We start from the raw sequence: 24,804 nt of genomic DNA, 5'->3' as shown, positions 1-24,804 counted from the left end.
ACGTATGCGCGTGACGTAGACCGGGGAACACGGGTATGCCTTCCACATTGAAGCCAATACGAAAAAGCTCTGTTTTCATTTCATAATTCCACAGTATTCTGGACATCTGTGTTCGTGAATCTGTTGCAATCATGTTCATTGCATTATGGAGAAGGAAGCTGAGCAAGCAAAGAAGAAAGTTGTCGGTGCGAAATGGACGTATTTTTCGAACGTAGTCAGCAACAACAGTACACAGCCGGCGCTTCTTTGTTTACATTCCCGAAAGATGCAGTCAAGATGGAAGAACTCGGATAACAGAGACTCTAACCAGGAGGACTTTTGACTTCGATACACAGACGCCTGTAGAGAACTGGGACAACACAGACTCTTACCAGGATTACTTTGATTTGGATGACAAAGACGCAGACGTGCTACTGTGAGTATGCAGCTTTGGCTTCTAAACATTTGATCGCTTGACCGTATGTGCGCAACTTTTTTTTGCGTATGTACGTAACTTTTTAAAAATATATAAGCTTTATGAACCTTGGGTTAGGTGAACGGTCTTTTGGGCTGAGTGATTGTGTGTGTTGATCAGGTGTTTGAATTGTATTGGCGTGTTCTATGGAGCTAGGAGCTAGCAGAGGAGCTAGGAGCTAGCGTAACAAACACGCAGGTGTTTTTATGCAGGATTAATTTGTGGCATATTAAATATAAGCCTGGTTGTGTTGTGGCTAATAGAGTATATATATGTCTTGTGTTTATTTACTGTTGTAGTCATTCCCAGCTGAATATCAGGTCACCCCCGGCTCTCACAGCATCTTCCCTATCTGAATAGCTTCAACTCCCCACTAGTCCTTCACTTGCACTTTACTCATCCACAAATCTTTCATCCTCGCTCAAATTAATGGGGAAATTGTCGCTTTCTCGGTCCGAATCTCTCTCACTTCATGCGGCCATCATTGTAAACAATAGGGAACTTTGCGTATATGTTCAACTGACTACGTCACGCTACTTCCGGTAGGGGCAAGCCTTTTTTTTATCAGATACCAAAAGTTGCAATCTTTATCGTCGTTGTTCTATACTAAATCCTTTCAGCAAAAATATGGCAATATCGCGAAATGATCAAGTATGACACATAGAATAGATCTGCTATCCCCGTTTAAATAAAAAAAATTCATTTCAGTAGGCCTTTAAGCTGTGTGTTTAACGAGCATATTCATTAATGCAGGGAAGGGGATTTTAAATATGTGTCGGAATGTTTCACCAGACAGTAAAAAAAAAAGAAGAAGAAATAACTCAACACAAGTCGAACAGACCCATTTTTTTTACACTTCTATTATTTGGAGTAAATACTTTCAGCTTTCCGTTTTTAATGTCTTTGTCTCCAATTATTCCTTCCTCCGCCCACCACTAATGTCCTCACTCTCCTGCTCCGACTTGCCCTCGCCGTGGGGTTTTCTTGCCAACTCCATTCAGGCTTAGAGGCTGACAATCAGGCGCAGGGGCTTAGAAGGAACATCGCGCTCGCTGAAAATGTGTTTGTGTGCGATGCCGAGGGAGACGGGGGTGCAGTCCATTGTCTGAATCTGTCCCCGGTGACACTTGGACTTTGATGGCAGTCACATACCGCCCGGACTCGGCCAGAAGCGTGTCTTCTGGGAGTCATGTCTCGGCATATCTCCCCTCCTCTGTGTTTGTTTACATCTCTCTTCTTCAGATGTGTCTTTTTTTGTTGTTTTCATTCTTGCTTTGTCTTGTTGGTTCTTTCGGACTTTACTAACTTTAAATGGATTGATTTGTCAAACAGAGAACATATTTAAATGAATCTTTAGGGCAGGGGGATTCTATTTGACTATATACAAACCCCGTTTCTATATGAGTTGGGAAATTGTGTTAGATGTAAATATAAACGGAATACAATGATTTGCAAATATTTTCGACCCGTATTCAATTGAATATGCTACAAAGACAACATATTTGATGTTCAAACTGATAAACATTTTTTGTTTTGCAAATAATCATTAACTTTAGAATTTGATGCCAGCAACACGTGACAAAGAAGTTGGGAAAGGTGGCAATAAATACTGATAAAGTTGAGGAATGCTCATCAAACACTTATTTGGAACATCCCACAGGTGAACAGGCAAATTGGGAACAGGTGGGTGCCATGATTGGGTATAAAAGTAGCTTCCATGAAATGCTCAGTCATTCACAAACAAGGATGGGGCGAGGGTCACCACTTTGTCAACAAATGCCTGAGCAAATTGTTGAACAGTTTAAGAACAACCTTTCTCAACCAGCTATTGCAAGGAATTTAGGGATCTCACCATCTACGCTCCGTAATATCATCAAAGGGTTCAGAGAATCTGGAGAAATCACTGCACGTAAGCAGCTAAGCCCGTGACCTTCCATCCCTCAGGCTGTACTGCATCAACAAGCGACATCAGTGTGTAAAGGATATCACCACATGGGCTCAGGAACACTTCAGAAACCCACTGTCAGTAACTACAGTTGGTCGCTACATCTGTAAGTGCAAGTTAAAACTCTCCTATGCAAGGCGAAAACCGTTTATCAACAACACCCAGAAACGCCGTCGGCTTCGCTGGGCCTGAGCTCATCTAAGATGGACTGATACAAAGTGGAAAAGTGTTCTGTGGTCTGACGAGTCCACATTTCAAATTGTTTTTGGAAACTGTGGACATCGTGTCCTCCGGACCAAAGAGGAAAAGAACCATCCGGATTGTTATAGGTGCAAAGTTGAAAAGGCAGCATGTGTGATGGTATGGGGGTGTATTAGTGCCCAAGACATGGGTAACTTACGCATCTGTGAAGGCGCCATTAATGCTGAAAGGTACATACAGGTTTTGGAGCAACATATGTTGCCATACAAGCAACGTTACCATGGACGCCCCTGCTTATTTCAGCAAGACAATGCCAAGCCACGTGTTACATCAACGTGGCTTCATAGTAAAAGAGTGCGGGTACTAGACTGGCCTGCCTGTAGTCCAGACCTGTCTCCCATTGAAAATGTGTGGCACATTATGAAGCCTAAAATAGCAGAACGGAGACCCCCGGACTGTTGAACAACTTAAGCTGTACATCAAGCAAGAATGGGAAAGAATTCCACCTGAGAAGCTTCAAAAATGTGTCTCCTCAGTTCCCAAACGTTTACTGAGTGTTGTTAAAAGGAAAGGCCATGTAACACAGTGGTGAACATGCCCTTTCCCAACTACTTTGGCACGTGTTGCAGCCATGAAATTCTAAGTTAATGATTATTTGAAAAAAAAAAAAAAAAAAGTATGAGTTTGAACATCAAGTATCTTGTCTTTGTAGTGCATTCAATTGAATATGAGTATAGAGCTGATTTACCGTTCCACGACCAGGACGAAAACCACACTGTTCCTCCTGAATCCGAGGTTCAACTATGGCATTTGTGCATAATCTTAGCGGTACCCAATTAGGAATACCGGTACTCTGCATACATCCCAGCAGGGTGTCTTCCTCAATCTGGCACACAGCATTACAGTGTTTGTGTGTGTTCCTTTGGCTGCCGCTCTGTATATTGAATGCCCTTTGACCCCTCTCCATCTCCCCCAGTAAGCCAATAAAAGTGAGGTGTAATCAGTAGATGGTCAGTGCAGTCCTCTTCTGCTGCTCCAGCCATTTATCTCCATCAAGCCTCCCGACGCTGATCACTGACATGTGCTGCGTGGTGCACAGTCCCGTACTTGAAAGAGAGCGGCACAAAGACAGGCAGGCAATTTGTTTTCCCTCCGGGTTTTTGCTGTAACTTCCAATATGACGGATTCATTTCTAAAGAGCTTTGTACGTCTGAGGACGAGGGCTGGTGCGAATTAGAAATACTGCAAAAGAGCATCTTGTACCACATGTGTCTTAAACCCAGCCCTGTGTACTCGAGCTTAGACTGATGTTTCTGGCACTGTCCCGAAATGATAATACTATTATTTCACTACTAGTGACAAGTACTTCACAATGTTATCTGTCGTTTTTTTTTTAATTAATTTTTTGTTGGAGTTTTTAGAAGGAACACGTCTACATAGACTTGATAGAAAACATATAACAGGTATCTAAACTTAAGAACAAAATAAAGTATAATTGCATTTTGTTTAAAAAATAAATGAATTGAAAATAAAACACACATAATAGTAATAAATATACATAACAAAACCGTCATTTTCTGGACTATAAGCCGCTACTTTTTTTCCTACGCTTTCACTGCAAAAACTGAAATCTAAGTAAGATGAAATATCTCAAATAAGGGTGATATTTGCTTATTTTCTGTCTGATAAGATAATTCTTCTCACTACGCAGATTTTATGTTAGAGTGTTTTACTTGTTTTAAGGGTTTTGGTCCTAAATTATCTCAGTTGCTGAGATTTGATGACCTATATTGAGTAAAACATGCTTGAAACTAGAATATCAAGTGTTGCAAAGCTGTGTCATCAACACTCACAAGTATAAAACTACTTTTTTAAAGTAATAATTTCTTATTTCAAGCATGACAAAAAATTAATGCCGAGCGCATATCATTATGTCAAGATAATGGCACTAGGATTTACTTAATTTAAGAATATTTTTCAACATATTGAGCAAAAAGGTCTAATTTTGTTTTTCTACCAAGAAAAGTGCACTTGTTATTAGTGAGAATATACTTATTTGAAGGTATTTTTGGGTTCATTGAGGTTAGCTAATTTTACTTGTTTTGGAAAGTCTTCACGAGCCGAATTTTCCTGTTCTATTGGCAGATAATGTTGCTTAGTTTAAGTAAAATACTTCTAATTTTTGTATTTTTTTTTCTTGTTTTTGAACACTGACTTTTTGCAGTGTGTCGGGTTTTTTTTATTACATTTTTGTTGGAGTTTTTAGAAGGAACACGTCTACATAGACTTGATAGATAACATATAACAGGTATTTAAACTTAAGAACAAAATAAAGTATAATTGCATTTTGTTTAAAAAAATAAATGAATTGAAAATAAAACACACATAATAATAATAATAATAAATATACATAACAAAACCGTCATTTTCTGGACTATAAGCCGCTACTTTTTTTTCCTACGCTTTCACTGCAAAAACTGAAATCTAAGTAAGATTAAATATCTCAAATAAGGGTGATATTTGCTTATTTTCTGTCTGATAAGTCAATTCTTCTCACTAAGCATATTTTATGTTAATGTTTTACTTGTTTTAAGGGTTTTGGTCCTAAATGATCTCAGTAAGATATTCCAGCTTGTTGCTGAGATTTGATGAGCTATATTGAGTAAAACATGCTTGAAACTAGAATATCAAGTGTTGCAAAGCTGTGTCATCAACACTCACAAGTATAAAACTACTTTTTTTAAAGTAATAATTTCTTACTTCAAGCATGAAGAAAAAAATCATGTCAAGATAATGGCACTAGCATTGACTTAATTTAAGAATATTTTTCAACATATTGAGCACAAAGGTCTAATTTTGTTTTTCTACCAAGAAAAGTGCACTTGTTATTAGTGAGAATATACTTATTTTAAGGTATTTTTGGGTTCATTGCGGTTAGCTAATTTTACTTGTTTTGGAATGTCTTGACAAGCCGAATTTTCTTGTTCAATTGGCAGATAATTTTGCTTAGTTCAAGTAAAATACTTCTAATTTTTGTATTTTTTTTTCTTGTTTTTGAACACTGACTTTTTGCAGTGTGTCGGTTTTTTTAAATTTATTTTTATTACATTTTTGTTGGAGTTTTTAGAAGGAACACGTCTACATAGACTTGATAGAAAACATATAACAGGTATATAAACTTAAGAACGAAATACAGTATAATTGCATTTTGTTTAAAAAAATAAATGAATTGAAAATAAAACACACATAATAATAATAATAATAAATATACATAACAAAACCGTCATTTTCTGGACTATAAGCCGCTACTTTTTTTTCCTACGCTTTCACTGCAAAAACTGAAATCTAAGTGAGATGAAATATCTCAAATAAGGGTGATATTTGCTTATTTTCTGTCTGATAAGATAATTCTTCTCACTACGCAGATTTTATGTTAGAGTGTTTTACTTGTTTTAAGGGTTTTGGTCCTAAATGATCTCAGTAAGATATTCCAGCTTGTTGCTGAGATTTGATGACCTATATTGAGTAAAACATGCTTGAAACTAGAATATCAACTGTTGCAAAGCTGTGTCATCAACACTCACAAGTATAAAACTACTTTTTTAAAGTAATAATTTCTTATTTCAAGCATGACAAAAAAATCATGCCGAGCGCACATCATTATGTCAAGATAATGGCACTGGCATTGACTTAATTTAAAAATATTTTTCAACATATTGAGCAAAAAGGTGTAATTTTTTTTTCTACCAAGAAAAGTGAGAATATACTTATTTTAAGGTATTTTTGGGTTCATTGCGGTTAGCTAATTTTACTTGTTTTGGAATGTCTTGACAAGCCGAATTTTCTTGTTCAATTGGCAGATAATTTTGCTTAGTTCAAGTAAAATACTTCTAATTTTTGTATTTTTTTTTCTTGTTTTTGAACACTGACTTTTTGCAGTGTGTCGGTTTTTTTAAATTTATTTTTATTACATTTTTGTTGGAGTTTTTAGAAGGAACACGTCTACATAGACTTGATAGAAAACATATAACAGGTATATAAACTTAAGAACGAAATACAGTATAATTGCATTTTGTTTAAAAAAATAAATGAATTGAAAATAAAACACACATAATAATAATAATAATAAATATACATAACAAAACCGTCATTTTCTGGACTATAAGCCGCTACTTTTTTTTCCTACGCTTTCACTGCAAAAACTGAAATCTAAGTGAGATGAAATATCTCAAATAAGGGTGATATTTGCTTATTTTCTGTCTGATAAGATAATTCTTCTCACTACGCAGATTTTATGTTAGAGTGTTTTACTTGTTTTAAGGGTTTTGGTCCTAAATGATCTCAGTAAGATATTCCAGCTTGTTGCTGAGATTTGATGACCTATATTGAGTAAAACATGCTTGAAACTAGAATATCAACTGTTGCAAAGCTGTGTCATCAACACTCACAAGTATAAAACTACTTTTTTAAAGTAATAATTTCTTATTTCAAGCATGACAAAAAAATCATGCCGAGCGCACATCATTATGTCAAGATAATGGCACTGGCATTGACTTAATTTAAAAATATTTTTCAACATATTGAGCAAAAAGGTGTAATTTTTTTTTCTACCAAGAAAAGTGAGAATATACTTATTTTTAAGGTATTTTTGGGTTCATTGAGGTTTGCTAATTTTACTTGTTTTGGAAAGTCTTGACAAGAAGAATGTTCTTGTTCAATTGGCAGATCATTTTGCTTAGTTCAAGTAAAATACTTCTAATTTTTGTATTTTTTTTTTCTTGTTTTTGAACACTGACTTTTTGCAGTGTGTCGGGTTTTTTATTGTGTTTAATTACATTTTTGTTGGAGTTTTATCTACATAGACTTGATAGAAAACATATAACAGGTATCTAAACTTAAGAACAAAATAAAGTATAATTGCATTTTGTTTAAAAAATAAAAGAATTGAAAATAAAACACACATAATAATAATAATAATAAATATACATAACAAAACCGTCATTTTCTGGACTATAAGCCGCTACATTTTTTCCTACGCTTTCACTGCAAAAACTGAAATCTAAGTAAGATGAAATATCTCAAATAAGGGTGATATTTGCTTATTTTCTGTCTGATAAGATAATTCTTCTCACTAAGCAGATTTTATGTTAGAGTGTTTTACTTGTTTTAAGGGTTTTGGTCCTCAATGATCTCAGTAAGATATTACAGCTTGTTGCTGAGATTTGATGACCTATATTGAGTAAAACATCCTTGAAACTAGAATATCAAGTGTTGCAAAGCTGTGTCATCAACACTCACAAGTATAAAACTACTTTTTTAAAGTAATAATTTCTTACTTCAAGCATGAAGAAAAAAATCATGATGCAGAGCGCATATCATTATGTCAAGATAATGGCACTAGCATTGACTTAATTTAAGAATATTTTTCAACATATTGAGCAAAAAGGTGTAATTTTGTTTTTCTACCAAGAAAAGTGCACTTGTTATTAGTGAGAATATACTTATTTTAAGGTATTTTTGGCTTCATTGAGGTTAGCTAATTTTACTTGTTTTGGAAAGTCTCGACAAGCCGAATTTTCTTGTTTTATTGGCAGATAATTTTGCTTAGTTTAAGTAAAATACTTCTAATTTTTGTTTTTTTTTTCTTGTTTTTGAACACTAAATTTTGGCAGTGTGTCGTTTTTTTTTGTTTTTTTTTAATTACATTTTTGTTGGAGTTTTTAGAAGGAACACGTCTACATAGACTTGATAGAAAACATATAACAGGTATCTAAACTTAAGAACAAAATAAAGTATAATTGCATTTTGTTTAAAAAAATAAATGAATTGAAAATAAAACACACATAATAATAATAATAATAAATATACATAACAAAACCGTCATTTTCTGGACTATAAGCCGCTACTTTTTTTTCCTACGCTTTCACTGCAAAAACTGATATCTAAGTAAGATGAAATATCTCAAATAAGGGTGATATTTGCTTATTTTCTGTCTGATAAGATAATTCTTCTCACTAAGCAGATTTTATGTTAGAGTGTTTTACTTGTTTTAAGGGTTTTGGTCCTAAATGATCTCAGTAAGATATTACAGCTTGTTGCTGAGATTTGATGACCTATATTGAGTAAAACATGCTTGAAACTAGAATATCAAGTGTTGCAAAGCTGTGTCATCAACACTCACAAGTATAAAACTACTTTTTTTTAAAGTAATAATTTCTTACTTCAAGCATGACAAAAAAATCATGTCAAGATAATGGCACTAGCATTGACTTAATTTAAGAATATTTTTCAACATATTGAGCAAAAAGGTCTAATTTTGTTTTTCTACCAAGAAAAGTGCACTTGTTATTAGTGAGAATACACTTATTTTAAGCTATTTTTGGGTTCATTGCGGTTAGCTAATTTTACTTGTTTTGGAATGTCTTGACAAGCCAAATTTTCTTGTTCTATTGGCAGATAATTTTGCTTAGTTTAAGTACAATGCTTCTAATTTTTGTATTTTTTTTTCTTGTTTTTGAACACTGACTTTTTGCAGTGTGTCATTTTTTTTTATTTTTTTTTATTACATTTTTGTTGGAGTTTTTAAAAGGAACACGTCTACATAGACTTGATAGAAAACATATAACAGGTATCTAAACTTAAGAACAAAATAAAGTATAATTGCATTTTGTTTAAAAAATAAATGAATTGAAAATAAAACACACATAATAGTAATAAATATACATAACAAAACCGTAATTTTCTGGACTATAAACTGCTACTTTTTTCCTACGCTTTCACTGCAAAAACTGAAATCTAAGTAAGAATTAATATCTCAAATAAGGGTGATATTTGCTTATTTTCTGTCTGATAAGATAATTCTTCTCACTAAGCAGATTTTATGTTAGAGTGTTTTACTTGTTTTAAGTGTTTTGGTCCTAAATGATCTCAGTAAGATATTACAGCTTGTTGCTGAGATTTGATGACCTATATTGAGTAAAACATGCTTGAAACTAGAATATCAAGTGTTGCAAAGCTGTGTCATCAACACTCACAAGTATAAAACTACTTTTTTAAAGTAATCATTTCTTATTTCACGCATGACAAAAAATTCATGCCGAGCGCATATCATTATGTCAAGATAATGGCACCAGGATTTACTTAATTTAAAAATATTTTTCAACATATTGAGCAAAAAGGTGTAATTTTTTTTTCTACCAAGAAAAGTGAGAATACACTTATTTTTAAGGTATTTTTGGGTTCATTGAGGTTTGCTAATTTTACTTGTTTTGGAAAGTCTTGACAAGAAGAATGTTCTTGTTCAATTGGCAGATCATTTTGCTTAGTTCAAGTAAAATACCCCTCATTATTGTATTTTTTTTCTTGTTTTTGAACACTGACTTTTTGCAGTGTGTCGGGTTTTTTATTGTGTTTAATTACATTTTTGTTGGAGTTTTATCTACATAGACTTGATAGAAAACATATAACAGGTATCTAAACTTAAGAACAAAATAAAGTTTAATTGCATTTTGTTTAAAAAAATAAATGAATTGAAAATAAAACACACATAATAATAATAATAATAAATATACATAACAAAACCGTCATTTTCTGGACTATAAGCCGCTACTTTTTTTCCTACGCTTTCACTGCAAAAACTGAAATCTAAGTAAGATGAAATATCTCAAATAAGGGTGATATTTGCTTATTTTCTGTCTGATAAGATAATTCTTCTCACTACGCAGATTTTATGTTAGAGTTTTTTACTTGTTTTAAGGGTTTTGGTCCTAAATGATCTCAGTAAGATATTACAGCTTGTTGCTGAGATTTGATGAGCTATATTGAGTAAAACATGCTTGAAACTAGAATATCAAGTGTTGCAAAGCTGTGTCATCAACACTCACAAGTATAAAACTACTTTTTTTAAAGTAATAATTTCTTATTTCAAGCATGACAAAAAATTCATGCCGAGCGCATATCATTATGTCAAGATAATGGCACCAGGATTTACTTAATTTAAAAAATATTTTTCAACATATCGAGCAAAAAGGTCTAATTTTTTTTTCTACCAAGAAAAGTGAGAATACACTTATTTTTAAGGTATTTTTGGGTTCATTGAGGTTAGCTTATTTTACTTGTTTTGGAAAGTCTTGACAAGCCGAATTTTCTTGTTCAATTGGCAGATCATTTTGCTTAGTTCAAGTAAAATATCACTAATTTTTGTATTTTTTTTCTTGTATTTGAACACTGACTTTTTGCAGTGTGTCGGTTTTTTTTATTGTGTTTAATTACATTTTTGTTGGAGTTTTATCTACATAGACTTGATAGAAAACATATAACAGGTATCTAAACTTAAGAACAAAATAAAGTATAATTGCATTTTGTTTAAAAAAATAAATGGATTGAAAATAAAACAAACACAATAATAATAACAAATATACATAACAAAACCGTCATTTTGTGGACTTTAAGCCGCTACTTTTTTCCTACGCTTTGAAACCTGTGGATTATAAAACAGTGCGGCTATAATGCAAGTAATTTCAATGTTGTTGTGTAGTTTTTTGATGGATGTTTCTAGAGCGCTTTTTTATAGTAAGTAAGTAAGTAAAATGTATTAATAAAGCGCTTTTCTCGGATAGAAATCGCAACGTGCTAGGGATGTCCGATAATATCAGACTGCCAATATTATCGGCCGATAAATGCTTCAAAATGTAATATCGGAAATTATCGGTATCGGTTTCAAAATTATCGGTATCGGTTTCAAAAAGTAAAATTTATGACTTTTTAAAATGCCGCTGTGTACACGGACGTAGGGAGAAGTACAGAGCGCCAATAAACCTTAAAGGCACTGCCTTTACGTGCCGGCCCAGTCACATTATATCTATTTTCACACACACAAGTGAATGCAATGCATACTTAGTCAACAGCCATACAGGTCACACTGAGGGTGGACGTATAAACAACTTTAACACTGTTACAAATATGCGCCACACTGTGAACCCACACCAAACCATAATGACAAAACACATTTCGGGAGAACATCCGCACCGTAACACAACATAAACACAACAGAACAAATACCCAGAACCCCTTGCAGCACTAACTCTTCCGGGACGCTACGATATACACCCCCTGCAACCTCCTACCCCCCCACTTCAACCCCGCCCACCTCAACCTCCTCAGGGAGAGCATGTCCAAAATTCCAAGCTGCTGTTTTGAGGCATGTTAAAAAAAATAATGCACTTTGTGACTTCAATAATAAATATGGCAGTGCCATGTTGGCATTTTTTATTCCATAACTTTGGGTTGATTTATTTTGGAAAACCTTGTCACATTGTTTAATGCATCCAGCGGGGCATCACAACAAAATTAGGCGTAATATTGTGTTATTTCCACGACTGTATATATCGGTATCGGTTGATATCGGAATCGGTAATTAAGAGTTGGAATCGGAATATTGTATATCGGCAAAAAAGCCATTATCGGACATCTCTAATAATAATAATAAGTTTTATCTACATAGACTTGATAGAAAACATATAACAGGTATCTAAACTTAAGAATAAATGGATTGAAAATAAAACAAACATAATAATAATAATAAATATACATAACAAAACCGTAATTTTCTGGACTATAAGCCGCTACTTTTTTTCCTACGCTTTGAAACCTGCGGATTATAAAACGGTGCGGCTATAATGCAAGTCATTTCAATGTTGTTGTGTAGTTTTTTGATGGATGTTTCTAGAGCGCTTTTTTATAGTAAGTAAATGAATAAATTGTATTTATAAAGCGCTTTTCTCGGATAGAAATCACAACGTGCTGTACAAAACATAAGTGAATTACAACACAATTTACATTAAAACAACAGGTGCAACATCATAAAAAATAAAAAAAGCTAATTAAAAAAAATTGTATTTTTTTTTTTAAAAAAGCACTGTTAGCTGACTTTTGTTAGCATTTATTAACAACTTAGAATGCATAAAAAAAGAAAACCAAATGTGTTCTTGTCTTACATAAGGATTGTATATGATAAGCAAAATTCCCCCAAAAACCCTGCAGTTTCCCTTTAAAGAATTTGTGAACCTACTCAGTGGCCTAGTGGTTCGAGTGTCCGCCCTGACATCGGTAGGTCGTGAGTTCATACCCCGGCCGAGTCATACCAAAGACTATAAAAATGGTACCCATTACCTCCCTGCTTGGCACTCAGCATCAAGGGTTGGAATTGGGGGTTAAATCAACCAAAAATGATTCCCGGGCGCGGCCACCGCTGCTGCTCACTGCTCCCCTCACCTCCCAGGGGTTGATCAAGGGTGATGGGTCAAATTCAGGGAATAATTTCGCCACACCTAGTGTGTGTGTGTGACAATCATTGCTACTTTAACTATTGAAAATAGACCCTTTCATTCCTACAACAGTTACAGTATCGCATTGGTTTGCTTTATTTTGTAAATACTGTCTGCGGTCATTAAAATGTGACCAATAAAAAACACTTCTTTGTTTGTGACGACCAAAACAAAAACATTTGTGCTATTTTGAGGAATAGTGTATCATTGATTATATGATGGATGGCATCCAGGAGAATGACGCAGTGGCAGAGAGGACAATTAACTCAGGTCCAACTTGTTTGTCGTCAAACTGGCTGTAGTAAGGAAGAGGGTGACGTAGGGTGTGAACCATTTTGCAATTGAACAATAACAAAGCAGGTTGTGTGCACTCTGCACTTCTTTATACCGACAGGACACGCTGGTGGTAAGTGACGTTTCCTTGCTCTTTAAACTGGTGCATTACCACATCTGCATCTTGGGTGTGTTGACACGCTTAGATTTCTGCAGTTACTTTGCCTTGTTTTTTTGCATTTGAATGTGAATTGTTGAGCAGTTTAAGAGTGTGAACTACATTTTCTTTATTTATTACATATCAATTACACAATGAGTGATTTAGGTCTTTTCCATTTCTCATTGGTACTGCACTTATTGTCATGTCTTTTGATCATGTTTATGTTTGGCCGTGTGCTGTTTGGTTTTTGGACTCTTCTTGGTTGCTGCTTTTCACTCCCTTGTTTTGTCACCATAGCAACCATTAGTTTCACCTGTTCCACGTTTGGAATCACACTCCTGTCACTAATCATGTCACTGTTATTTAAAGGCCTACTGAAAGCCACTACTAGCGACCACGCAGTCTGATAGTTTATATATCAATGATGAAATCTTAACATTGCAACACATGCCAATACGGCCGGGTTAACTTATAAAGCAGGGGTCACCAACCTTTTTGAAACCAAGAGCTACTTCTTGGGTACTGATTAATGCGAAGGGCTACCAGTTTGATACACACTTAAATAAATTGCCAGAAATAGCCAATTTGCTCAATTTACCTTTAACTCTATGTTATTATTAATAATTAATGATATTTACACTTAATTGAACGGTTTAAAAGAGGAGAAAACACGAAAAAAATGACAATTACATTTTGAAACATAGTTTATCTTCAATTTCGACTCTTTAAAATTTAAAATTCAACCGAAAAAAAGAAGAGAAAAACGAACTAATTTGAATCTTTTTGAAAAAATTAAAAAAAGAATTTATGGAACATCATTAGTAATTTTTCTTGATTAAGATTAATTTTAGCATTTTGATGACATGTTTTAAATAGGTTAAAATCCAATCTGCACTTTGTTAGAATATATAACAAATTGGACCAAGCTATATTTCTAACAAAGACAAATCATTATTTCTTCTAGATTTTCCAGAACAAAAATTTTAAAAGAAATTCAAAAGACTTTGAAATAAGATTTAAATTTGATTCTACAGATTTTCTAGATTTGCCAGAATAATTTTTTTGAATTTTAATCATAATAAGTTTGTAGAAATATTTCACAAATATTCTTCGTCGAAAAAACAGAAGCTAAAATGAAGAATTAAATTAAAATGTATTTATTATTCTTTACAATAAAAAAAATAAATTTACTTGAACATTGATTTAAATTGTCAGGAAAGAAGAGGAAGGAATTTAAAAGGTAAAAAGGTATATGTGTTCAAAAATCCTAAAATCATTTTTAAGGTTGCATTTTTTCTCTAAAATTGTCTTTCTGAAAGTTATAAGAAGCAAAGTAAAAAAAAAAAATGAATTTATTTAAACAAGTGAAGACCAAGTCTTTAAAATATTTTCTTGGATTTTCAAATTCTATTTGAGTTTTGTCTCTCTTAGAATTAAAAATGTCGGGCAAAGCGAGACCAGCTTGCTAGTAAATAAATAAAATGTAAAAAATAGAGGCAGCTCACTGGTAAGTGCTGCTATTTGAACTAATTTTTGGAACAGGCCAGCGGGCTACTCATCTGGTCCTGATGGGCTACCTGGTGCCCGCGGGCACCGCGTTGGTGACCCCTGTTATAAAGTGACATTTTAAATTTCCCGCGAAACTTCCGGTTGAAAAGGTCTATGTATGATGACGTATGCGCGTGACGTCAATCGTTGAAACGGAAGTATTCGGACACATTGTATCTAGGGATGATACTCGAAACCGGTTTTTCCCGGTTGTTTGATAAGAAAAGAACCGAGTCCTCGGACTCGAATCCCTTTTTGAGAACCGGTACCCGTTATCGAGACCACTATAGTAAAGGAAAAGAGTTGATTATTTATTCGAATCCCGTCCCGACCAGAAATGCTCCGTGTGACATCACAATAAATGACGTCACGTAGCTCAGTCATTAGGCGCAGATAGCGAAAGCAGGAAAACAATGGACGGGAAAAAGCGCTCCAAGGTGTAATAAAGTTCAAAACAAAAGCTATAATCCATCGAATAACTTTATTGAGAGATTTTAGCAGGGTAAAACACATGACAAACACTTTTACGACCAACCGGAAACATAGCAACCAGGCTAGCAACGCACCTCCTTTACGGCAGCTGTCGCAACGTTCTTAAAGCAACCGCAGCACATACATATATATACAACATATCTCCCTTTTTTAACTTTTGTTTTTCTTTCCTTGTAAACAAAACAAAATCACACTGTAGATGTGTTGTCTGTCTAATTATAAATAATGCAGACGAGGCGTGTTGGCTGAGTTCTTGACGTTTACTTTTACGGGTGACGACATGCAGCAACACTTTTCGGGGCAACCGCGCATGCTCGTCACTCCCGTTGCATGCTGGGTAGTGTAGTTGTTATAATCTCTAGCTCATAACATTTTTCCCCCTATAAAGAAATAATGTTAACTCAATAAAGTGTATTTCTTTTTTTAGCTTTAACTTTTCATTTTTTAGCATTGTAACCACATTTGCAAACAACTTTTCTCTTCATAGAATTTTCTTTCAATAAAGAAATAAAGTGCAAAAATGTCAAAGCATCATAACAAACAGTTATGTCAAATAGCAGCAGAAGTGCACTTTTTGGAGAGCTGTATTATTTCCAGTTTTGTGCCCAAGGGACTGATTTTATTTAACACTATATTATTATTTATACACCTATAGTGATCACAGAGACAGGTTGTTTTTGTGTTACTGTATATATTTGTTTCTCTGAAAAATCCCACTTAATATACTTTGGGTAACAACAGTCAATATTTATTTATTTTATTTTATTTTTTTAGGTGGGTAACAGTCAATATTTATTTATTTATTAGATTTTATTTTTTTATTATATAATAAAAGTGAGCTTTTGTTAAACCAAATATTGTGTGTTTTTTTCCATATACAACAACCTATCTGGACTCGATAAGAGAATCGATAAGGAATCGGTTCGATAAGAGGATTCGATAATAGACTCGAACTCGATAATTCCTTATCAAACATCATCCCTAATTGTATCCAATACAAAAAGCTCGGTTTTCATCGCAAAATTCCACAGTATTCTGGACATCTGTGTTGGTGAATCTTTTGCAATTTGTTTAATGAACAATGGAGACTGCAAAGAAGAAAGCTGTAGGTGGGATCGGTGTATTAGCGGCTGGCTGCAGCAACACAACCAGGAGGACTTTGACTTGGATAACAGACGCGCTATCCGACGCTAGCCGCCGACCGCATTGATGATTGGGTGAAGTCCTTCGTCGCTCCGTCGATCGCTGGAACGCAGGTGAGCACGGGTGTTGATGAGCAGATGAGAGCTGGCGTAGGTGGAGAGCTAATGTTTTTAGCATAGCTCTGTCGAGGTCCTGTAGCTAAGTTAGCTTCAATGGCGTCGTTAGCAACAGCATTGTTAAGCTTCGCCAGGCTGGAAAGCATTAACCGTGTAGTTACAGGTCCATGGTTTAATAGTATTGTTGATCTTCTGTCTATCCTTCCAGTCAGGGGTTTATTTATTTTGTTTCTATCTGCAGTTAAGCCCGATGCTATCACGTTAGCTCCGTAGCTAAAGTGCTTCGCCGATGTATTGTCGTGGAGATAAAAGTCACTGTGAATGTCCATTTCGCGTTTTCGACTCTCATTTTCAAGAGGATATAGTATCAGAGGTGGTTTAAAATACAAATCCGTGATCCACAATAGAAAAAGGAGAGAGTGTGGAATCCAATGAGCCAGCTTGTACCTAAGTTACGGTCAGAGCGAAAAAGATACGTCCTGCACTGCACTCTAGTCCTTCACTCTCACATTCCTCATCCACGAATCTTTCATCCTGGCTCAAATTAATGGGGTAATCGTCGCTTTCTCGGTCCGAATCTCTCTCGCTGCTGGTGTAAACAATGGGGAAATGTGAGCAGCCCTTCCTCCTGTGACGTCACGCTACTTCCGGTACAGGCAAGGCTTTTTTTTATCAGCGACCAAAAGTTGTGAACTTTATCGTCGTTGTTCTCTACTAAATCCTTTCAGCAAAAATATGTCAATATCGCGAAATGATCAAGTATGACACGTAGAATGGATCTGCTATCCCCGTTTAAATTAAAAAAAATCATCATCAGCCGGATGATTTTTGTGCACGTGTCACAGCAGGGTGTCACTAATGTCATATTTATGCATATTTGTTTTTCGAATATTTTCGCGATCGACCGGTAGTTTCCCAAAGATCGACCGGTCCATCGCGATCGACGGGTTGCCGACCCCTGCTCTACTCCCATCTGGCGGCTTAAGTAGATTGTGCACCCCCTAATTCGTCACGTTTCATGTGTCAGGTACAATGTGTTGAGGGGGACCATATATTTGAGCGATTGTCCAGGGTTTTCACTCACAAATTCGAGGTAAATCTACAGCCCTGAGTTGGGATTACGCACATGCAAATTTTTCACAACATTATTGCTGTTAATGCATCGTATAACAACACCAGTTTGGAGACTTTCGAGTCGGTTGAGCACGACTCCAGTGGAGTATTTTTCGACAAGAAGGCAGCTGATTGTCGTATTGTCATCCATTAAATTGATGGCTGTTTTTCTGCATTGAATTATAATTACGGCACGGAGGTGGGCATAATGTGTGGTGTGTTTATGGATGGGAGTGTCAGCAGTCACGGCCCTTGTCCATCTCTCCTCCGAGTTGCCAGTGTACATTATGCATGCGTGTGTTGTGTGTGTGTCAGTGTGTGTGTGTGTGTCAGTGTGGGTGGGCCAAAATTAATGCCCCAGTCATGGTCGTCATCAGCCCTCTCATCTGAGGACAAAATACACACGCATACAAACACGGCAAGACCAGTCATGTGTATAGGGAATCATTATCTTAAGTGATTCTGGTTTAGCTATCATGAATCAAAGTGGCATCGTATCGACAATCCACAGCCAGCAAGGAATTTCAAATGTGTGTGTGTGCATAATGTTAACCTGTACAAATGTATTTTGAGCTGGCAGTAAGCCGAGTCAGGCTCGCCACTTTCCATTTGATTTCCCTTCCTCTGTGTTCCCCAGAAAAAAACAAAAAAACTAATTTGCTCCCATCCGGGTGGTATTCTTCTGTCCCTTTTGTCCCTCGCGGCCCAGTGTTATGTCAACAAAAAAATATGCCTTGTTTGTGACAAAAATGGCAAAATGAAGCATTACATTATATACGTGTTTTATACAGTGAATATCCATACATTTATCGTATTACGGAGCACAAAACCCAAAACCAGTGAAGTCGGCACGTTGTGTGAATCGTAAATAAAAACAGAATATAATGATTTGCAAATCCTTTTCAACTTATATTCAATTGAATAGACTGCAAAGACAAGATGCTTATATATTGCCAAATGTATTTGGCCACCCATCCAAATGACGAGAATCAGATGCCCTAATCAATTGGCCTGGTGTATAAAATCAAGCACTTAGGCAAACATTTGTGAAAGAATGGGCCGCTCTCAGTGATTTCCAGCATAGATCTGTCATAGGATGCCACCAGTGCAACAAATCCAGTTGTGAAATTCCCTCGCTCCTAAATATTCCAAAGTCAACTTTATTATAAGAAAAGTGAAGAGTTTGGGAACAACAGCAACTCAGCCACCAAGTGGTAGGCCATGTAAACTGATGCTGGAGCGCATAGTGCAAATACTTTCTGCACAGTCAGTTGCTGCAGAGCTCCTAACTTCATGTGACCTTCCAATTAGCCCACGTACAGTACGCAGAGAGCTTCATGGAATGGGTTTCCATGGCCGGGCAGCTGCATCTAAGCCATACATCACCAAGTCCAATGCAAAGCGTGGGATGCAGTGGTGTAAAGCACGTCGCCACTGGACTCTAGAGCAGTGGAGACGCGTTCTTTGGAGTGATGGGTCACGCTTTTCCATCTGGCAATCTGATGGACCAGTTTGGGTTTGGAGGTTGCCAGGGGAACGCTACATTTGGGACTGCATTGTGTTAACATTTGGTGGAGGAGGAATTATGGTGTGGGGTTGTTTTTCAGGAGTTGGGCTTGGCCCCTTAGTTCCAGTGAAAATAACTTTGAATGCTCCAGGATACCAAAACATTTTGGACAATTCCATGGGATGGCACTTCAAGTTCTTATGTGAGTCAAGGCAGGTGGCCAAATACTTTTGGCAATATAGTGTGTTTAATGTTCAAACTGAATTTTTTTGAATTTTTTTTGCAAATAATCATTGCCGTATTTTTCGGACTATAAGTCACAGTTTTTTTCATAGTTTGGCGACTTATGTGTGAAATTATGAACACATTACGGTAAAATATCAAATAATATTATTTAGCTCATTCACGTAAGAGACTAGACGTATAAGATTTCATGGGATTTAGCGATTAGGAGTGACAGATTGTTTGGTAAACGTATAGCATGTTCTATATGTTATAGTTATTTGAATGACTCTTACCATAATATGTTACGTTAACATACCAGGCACGTTCTCAGTTGGTTATTTATGCGTCATATAACGTACACTTATTCAGCCTGTTGTTCACTATTCTTTATTTATTTTAAATTGCCTTTCAAATGTCTATTCTTGGTGTTGGGTTTTATCAAATAAATTTCCCCCAAAAATGCGACTTATACTCCAGTGCGACTTATATATGTTTTTTTCCTTCTTTATTATGCACCTGCGCCTATAACAATCCGGATGGACCGAGTAAGTTTTAGAAGAAAACAATATGCTTCCATATATTAGCCGCACCGGACTATAAGCCGCAGATATATAAGTTATTTACACAAAAAGATTTTGTAATTTGTTTATTTACAAACCTTAATTGTTTCCAAAACGGTGTCTGTAACACGGCAGTAAAACGGCTGATCCAACAAAACAGAAGTCATCGTCATGGACCCGCTAGCTGCGGAAGCTCGCTCTCCAATCAGCTAAACAGACTCAATGGTAACGTTTTGGTGAATTTACTGAATATTTTTTTTAAACTGAAACAATACAAAAATAAAACAATATTTTCCATATATTAGCTGCACCGGACTATAAGCCGCTGATGTATACACTACCGTTCAAAAGTTTGGGGTCACATTGAAATGTCCTTATTTTTCAATGAAGATAACTTTAAACTAGTCTTAACTTTAAAGAAATACACTCTATACATTACTAATGTGGTAAATGACTATTCTAGCTGCAAATGTCTGGTTTTTGGTGCAATATCTACATAGGTGTATAGAGGCCCATTTCCAGCAACTATCACTCCAGTGTTCTAATGGTACAATGTGTTTGCTCATTGGCTCAGAAGGCTAATTGATGATTAGAAAACCCTTGTGCAATCATGTTCACACATCTGAAAACAGTTTAGCTCGTTACAGAAGCTACAAAACTGACCTTCCTTTGAGCAGATTGAGTTTCTGGAGCATCACATTTGTGGGGTCAATTAAACGCTCAAAATGGCCAGAAAAAGAGAACTTTCATCTGAAACTCGACAGTCTATTCTTGTTCTTAGAAATGAAGGCTATTCCACAAAATTGTTTGGGTGACCCCAAACTTTTGAACGGTAGTGTAAATATTTTGTAAATGTTTATTTACATACCTTAATTGTTTCCAAACGGTGCCTGTAACACGGCAGTAAAACGGGTGATCAAACAAAACAGAAGTCAGTGTCACGGACCCACTGGCTGCGTAAGCTAGCTCTCCAATCAGCTAAACAGACTCAATAACTCCTCGGTGACGTTTTGGTGAATTTACTGAAGAACTTTTGAAACTGAAACATTACGTAAAGAATTCCGTTGTAAGTTAATAATACTAACACAGACACGTGCTAGCTTCACTACATTACAATAGCACGCACAAATATGCATGGAAAAATTCCTACAGACATCACACATGGGACAGTTTAGTAAGTATGAATAGTTTTAGTTATATTGTAAAACTTACAAATGTTGCTTGGAGTGATGAATAAAGAATCCAGATGAGTAGAAACGCTATGGACGCCTTGAAGACGGAGCGGCACTTGTAATTCCAATAGAAAGTGCTAAACAGAAGTGCAATGCAGCACTTGCAGTGAGCGAACTTGTCTAAAAGATGGCGCCATAAGACAATTAATAACACATTTGCATTGTTGGCCGTCAGCGAAGAAAAATCCATAAATTTGCCACACCGTTTTATAGGCTGCGTGATACAAAGCGTAGGAAAAAAGTAGCGGCTTTTAGTCCGGAATTTTGTGTGCATCTTCCTTCTCATTTGCTTCGACTGTGCCTTTGCAGAACCATATCAACGTCGACTGTGTTCTTCATCATTCCCCCTGCTGCTCCCCCAGTAACATCTCAGTGTTCACTAATGATGGATCGAGAAGCTGTTAGAGTAAAGCAAACACATTCATCACAAACTCAACAGTGCCATAATCAACTAGTTTGTGTTCCTAGCACTGCTCCTCTAAGAAGGCTGTGGTCTTTATGGCTCTAGACCAGCATTCTTTTCAACTCCACACCATTCACCTGGGGCCTCATGTAATAAGAGTTGCGTGGGTTTTCTACTAAAAATAGACGTACAGTCGTGGTCAAAAGTTTACATACACTTGTGAAGAACATCATGTCATGGCTGTCTTGAGTTTCCAATCATTTCTATAACTCGTATTTTGTTGTGATAGACCAGGGGTCACCAACCTTTTTGAAACCAAGAGCTACTTCTTGGGTACTGATTAATGCGAAGGGCTACCAGTTTGATACACACTTAAATAAACTGCCAGAAATAGCCAATTTGCTCAATTTACCTTTAACTCTATGTTATTATTATAATTAATGATATTTACACTTAATTGAACGGTTTAAAAGAGGAGAAAACACGAAAAAAAATGACAATTAAATTTTGAAACATAGTTTATCTTCAATTTCGACTCTTTAAAATTCAACATTCAACCGAAAAAAAAAGAAGAGAAAAACTAGCTAATTCGAATCTTTTCGAAAAAATTCAAAAAATAATTTATTGAACATCATTAGTAATTTTTCCTGATTAAGATTCATTTTAGAATTTTGATGACATGTTTTAAATAGGTTAAAATCCAATCTGCACTTTGTTAGAATATATAACAAATTGGACCAAGCTATATTTCTAACAAAGACAAATCATTATTTCTTCTAGATTTTCCAGAACAACATTTTTGAAAGAAATTCAAAAGACTTTGAAATAAGATTTAAATTTGATTCTACAGATTTTCTAGCTTTGCCAGAATATTTTTTAAAAATTTTAATCATAATAAGTTTGAAGAAATATTTCACAAATGTATTTTGTGGAAAAAAACAGAAGCTAAAATGAAAAATTAAATTAAAATGTATTCATTATTCTTTACAATAAAAAAACAAAAAAAAACTTGAACATTGATTTAAATTGTCAGGAAAGAAGAGGAAGGAATTTAAAAGGTAAAAAGGTATATGTGTTTTAAAATCCTAAAATCATTTTTAAGGTTGTATCTTTTTCTCTAAAATTGTCTTTCTGAAAGTTATAAGAAGCAAAGTAAAAAAAAAGAAAGAATTTATTTAAACAAGTGAAGACCGAGTCTTTAAAAAATGTTCTTGGATTTTCAAATTCTATTTGAGTTTTGTCTCTCTTAGAATTAAAAATGTTGGGCAAAGCGAGACCAGCTTGCTAGTAAATAAATTCAATTTAAAAAATAGAGGCAGCTCACTGGTAAGTGCTGCTATTTGAGCTATTTTTAGAACAGGCCAGCGGGCTACTCATCTGGTCCTTACGGGCTACCTGGTGCCCGCGGGCACCGCGTTGGAGACTCCTGTGATAGAGTGATTGGAGCACATACTTGTTGGTCACAAAAAAAACATTCATGAAGTTTGGTTCTTTTATGAATTTTTTATGGTTCTACTGAAAATGTGAGCAAATGTGCTGGGTCAAAAGTATACATACAGCAATGTTAATATTTGCTTACATGTCCCTTGGCAAGTTTCACTGCAATAAGGCACTTTTGGTAGCCATCCACAAGAAAATCAAGACAGCCATGACATGATGTTCTTCACAAGTGTATGTAAACTTTTGACCATGACTGTAAATCCAGGAAACTTACCGTACGCATGAAGAAATTTAGATGTATTAGTGTAAACGCTCAAATCCGAGCAAATTCCTTTTTTACATCACAATCAACTTGAAACTGACCGCAGAGTATGCCTGGCTGGCCACGCCCCCTTGTAAAAACTGCACACCACTTTATAAAATATTGGCATTTGAGTAATTTGTTTAAAAGTGCCTCATATACTGCATTGTGTTCTTTCTTTAGATCCATCGAGCGCCGTCGGACTCGGCCCTTCTCTCGGTTTGAAGAAGTCCTGTTCGTTGGAGAGTCTGCAGACGGCTATGTCAGAGGTCAGCAGGAAAAGCGAGCTCCTACCTTTCCACCGTCCTCGGCCGAATATGATCCGAGGGAGGGGTTGCAACGAGAGCTTCAGGGCGGCCATTGATAAATCCTACGATGGGCCTCCTGAAGAGGATGACGGTGAGTCTTGACGTTCATGTAACTGGAAGTACATTTGCACGAGTTGAAATCAAAATCCTACAATCCCACTGTGAGTTTAAAGTCTATGAATAACAGTTTATATTACATCAACAAATGTACACAATGTAAAATGGATTATTATTCTACTTGTTCATTTACTGTTAATATCAGCTTGAATTCTGTTTAAACATGGTATTCTTTTTCTGTTGTTTGGATACCTTATATACGTTTTGGGTGATACTACAAATTTGGGTGTGGACTAGAGATGTGGACTAGAGATCGGCAGGCCGATATTATCGGCCGATATATGCGTTAAAATGTAATATCGGAAATTATCGGTATCGTTTTTTTTTATTATCGGTATCGTTTTTTTTTTTTGTTTGTTTTTTTTTAAATTAAATCAACATAAAAAAACACAAGATACACTTACAATTAGTGCACCAACCCAAAAAACCTCCCTCCCCCATTTACACTCATTCACACAAAAGGGTTGTTTATTTCTGTTATTAATATTCTGGTTCCTACATTATATATCAATATATATCAATATAGTCTGCAAGGGATACAGTCCGTAAGCACACATGATTGTGCGTGCTGCTGGTCCACTAATAGTACTAACCTTTAACAGTTCATTTTACTTATTTTCATTAATTACTAGTTTCTATGTAACTGTTTTTATATTGTTGTACTTTCTTTTTTATTCAAGAAAATGTTTTTAATTTATTTATCTTATTTTACTATTTTTTTTAAAAAGTACCTTATCTTCACCATACCTGGTTGTCCAAATTAGGCATAATAATGTGTTAATTCCACGACTGCATATATCGGTTGATATCGGTATCGGTTGATATCGGTATCGGTAATTAAAGAGTTGGACAATATCGGAATATCGGATATCGGCAACAAGCCATTATCGGACATCCCTAGTGTGGACCCAATACCAAGTAGTTACAGGATCATACATTGG

At 35.5% G+C, this 24,804-nt stretch overlaps 1 protein-coding gene across 2 annotated transcripts in view; it reads left to right on the top strand.

Moving 5' to 3' along the window:
• Positions 1-24,804, top strand: part of pard3bb (par-3 family cell polarity regulator beta b) — a 422,709-nt gene that overhangs the window by 169,978 nt on the left and 227,927 nt on the right. For both annotated transcript variants that reach the window (XM_062067536.1, XM_062067535.1), the window contains exon 19: positions 23,622-23,837. In XM_062067536.1, coding sequence (XP_061923520.1) covers positions 23,622-23,837 — 216 coding nt within the window. The remainder of the gene's footprint in view (positions 1-23,621; positions 23,838-24,804) is intronic.

This window comes from Entelurus aequoreus, linkage group LG13 (genome assembly GCF_033978785.1).
Source record: "Entelurus aequoreus isolate RoL-2023_Sb linkage group LG13, RoL_Eaeq_v1.1, whole genome shotgun sequence".
Taxonomy (NCBI): domain Eukaryota; kingdom Metazoa; phylum Chordata; class Actinopteri; order Syngnathiformes; family Syngnathidae; genus Entelurus; species Entelurus aequoreus.
Note: the sequence above shows the minus strand (reverse complement) of the source record. Positions and strands in the feature narration are given on the sequence as shown.